Source organism: Etheostoma spectabile, chromosome 19 (assembly GCF_008692095.1).
Source record: "Etheostoma spectabile isolate EspeVRDwgs_2016 chromosome 19, UIUC_Espe_1.0, whole genome shotgun sequence".
NCBI classification, from domain to species: domain Eukaryota; kingdom Metazoa; phylum Chordata; class Actinopteri; order Perciformes; family Percidae; genus Etheostoma; species Etheostoma spectabile.
Genome location: NC_045751.1, coordinates 5052588 through 5055090, shown reverse-complemented (window position 1 = coordinate 5055090; position 2503 = coordinate 5052588). Strand labels below are relative to the sequence as shown.

The 2503-nt window shown below is 47.2% G+C and overlaps 1 protein-coding gene across 1 annotated transcript in view; it reads left to right on the top strand.

Annotated features, from left to right (window-relative positions):
- Window positions 1-896: 896 nt before the first annotated feature.
- LOC116707383 (serpin H1) overlaps window positions 897-2503 on the top strand; it is a 17553-nt gene continuing 15946 nt past the window's right edge. The window contains 2 exon segments of the mRNA XM_074783891.1: window positions 897-1100; window positions 1670-2313. Coding sequence (XP_074639992.1) covers window positions 1677-2313 — 637 coding nt within the window. The 5' untranslated portion in view covers window positions 897-1100; window positions 1670-1676.

The following is a 2503-nucleotide window of genomic DNA, read 5'->3' as shown; positions in this document are numbered from 1 at the left end:
TGTCACCGCCCGTTGTCTTATTATGGTCCCAAAATTCAGACAGATTGAACACTAAATCACAACTAATAGGCCAAGTAAAATTTCCTCAGGGGGATTTGCCTGGAGCAAACTGCCTGCTGGCTCTGTGGTCCATGTCCGATCCACTGGGAGGGCTGGGTGTCAAGTTCGTGAGGACCTGGCCCACATGCTGCAGCCTGTCCCAGGGTCACTGAGCTGAGGCGAAGAGAAGACCATTAGCGACCCCGCTTGAGTGGCTTTGGGAACTACAACCCCAGCTGAGCCAAGAACAAGAGGCTTTATTACCCAAGCAAACCCACAAAGCTCGCTTTTGAATGTATGGAGAAACGCCTCATTTACTGCAACTGGTGGGTTTCTGTTCGTTTTAAAAACGATATGTGGCCCAACATTACATGCACACAATCCCTGCCAAGCTCGTATAGCGAACCGCTATAATATATCCCTAGGGACTTTGTCACATTTAATTATGGTTTTGTAAAACATAAAAGTATTATGCCTGCACAAACCAGGATACAGACACCGCAGCTGACTTTAAGGGACCTAACCGTAGGGTTTCTCCCGCTTCTGATGGATTCTACATTCATAAATATTTTCTTTATTGACGAAGCTGCATATTTAGCTGTAAAACGAGGTTATAGGCTAACCACGGGGCGATATGTTCTGCTTTGAAAACGGAGCGGGACTTTTTTCACAGTAGGCCTACCTCTAACTACATCTTACTCTGAAGGTATTCGGGCGGACAGATGTTTTAATAAAGTTTACCCAGTTTTTTCTTTTCTTCGTTAAAGCCATAGACTGTATGGATTAAATACAATATATATATTTTTAAATCAATATATATATATATATCAGTCTATGGTTATAGCCTTAATTGCCTCCGTTTATCTCTAACTGCGCGCGGTAGCTGCTTCAATGAGGTGCCTGGAGGTTTCGGTTAAACAGAGAGCTTTTCCCGGGTGAAAGTTGAGGAAAGACGGAAAAAACGTCGCTCCGTGGCTCTGCCACGTCTGAAACTCACTTCCTGTGCAGGACACGGCTGGAAGCAGCGACGGAGGAGAGGGACACGCTTGAATTCATCAACGGTAATTTTAATTTAATCAAAATACGCGTTTCCTTCTTTGCTTTACGCCTACAGGTCTACGGAAATCATAACAAGAGCAGGCTGAATTCTACACAACAGATGTTTGTCATCACTCTTGTCGCCAGCACGGCAAAATCAGTCGGGGGGGGGGGGGGGGGGGGGGGGGGGGGGATATAGAGAAACGCTTTTGGAACTTGAACAAAGTGTCACACTCTGGTTTTCCCGCAGAGGGTGAGATAATAACCACGTTGCCAAGTGGGGGTGGAGATTACATTACAAATACAAAATCAAGTTTACTGCTGTGGCACTGTAGCGAGCACTGCTGTTTGCTTATAGCCTAGTTGTAGTTTTACAGCAAAAGGGAACCCTTAGGCTGTGTTTCTATTGCTTAATCTCAAATATGAATTTACACTGTTAAAAATCAGCCAAAATTTGTGTAATGAATACTGCTTTATTCTTTGTATTATTAACGAGAGGGATTGAGTCCCTTTTATTCCTCTCATTATCAAACACACATACACACACACACAAATAGTTTATATTTCTACCCCTCTCTGTGCTTCCCTCTAGATCTGCCATGCTGCCCAGGCTTCTTGTCTATATACTCATTTCTTGGCCAGTTCTTCTGGTGCAGGGCAGCACGGCCGATTCATCCAAGAAGAGCCCTGCTGCCCCAGCCAGACCTCCATCCCGCCCGCCTCCTCCTCCGGGTGACCCCAGCTGGGCTCTTGGTCTGCACCTGTACCGGGCCTTCCGCTCTGACTCGATCTCTGTAAACACCCTCTTCTCCCCTCTGCTTGTGGCCTCCTCACTTGGAGCGCTGGATGGAGGTTCAGCAGGTACCACTTTCAGCCAGCTCCGAGACCTCCTCAAGACCCCATCCCCCTCCAAGGCTGGAGCCCACCCCGGGGATCTTCTGTCCAAGGCATTAAAGAGCTTCACTGCAGCCAATGGTACCAGCTTTCACCTGCACACATCCTCAGCTCTGTTTTCCAAGCAAGCTCCTCCAGTCAGCCAGGCATTTGTGAAGGAGAGCCAGGCTAGGTTCAGGCTTCTGCATCAGCCACTGGGAAAAGGAGACTCCAAGGCTGACCTGAAGCAGCTCCATGGTTGGGCCAAGGCTGGGCTTGGGGGGCTGGAGGGAGCTCCTTTAGCAGCCGACATCCAGGCTAAGGCTGGAGCTCTGATACTGGCCAATGCCCTGCGCTTTAAAGGTATGGAGAAACAGTGCACAGTATACACAAGAATTTACAAGTGAAGTGGGCTTGTCTATACTCACTTGGTTGGGAAATAATAGTCTTAAAATTGTATGCAAACATGTCATCATTTGTCAGTGTCTCCAAAACAATCCTGGGACCCTAAATGATGCAAGTTTATAGCCATCTGAACATTTCATTATGGTGA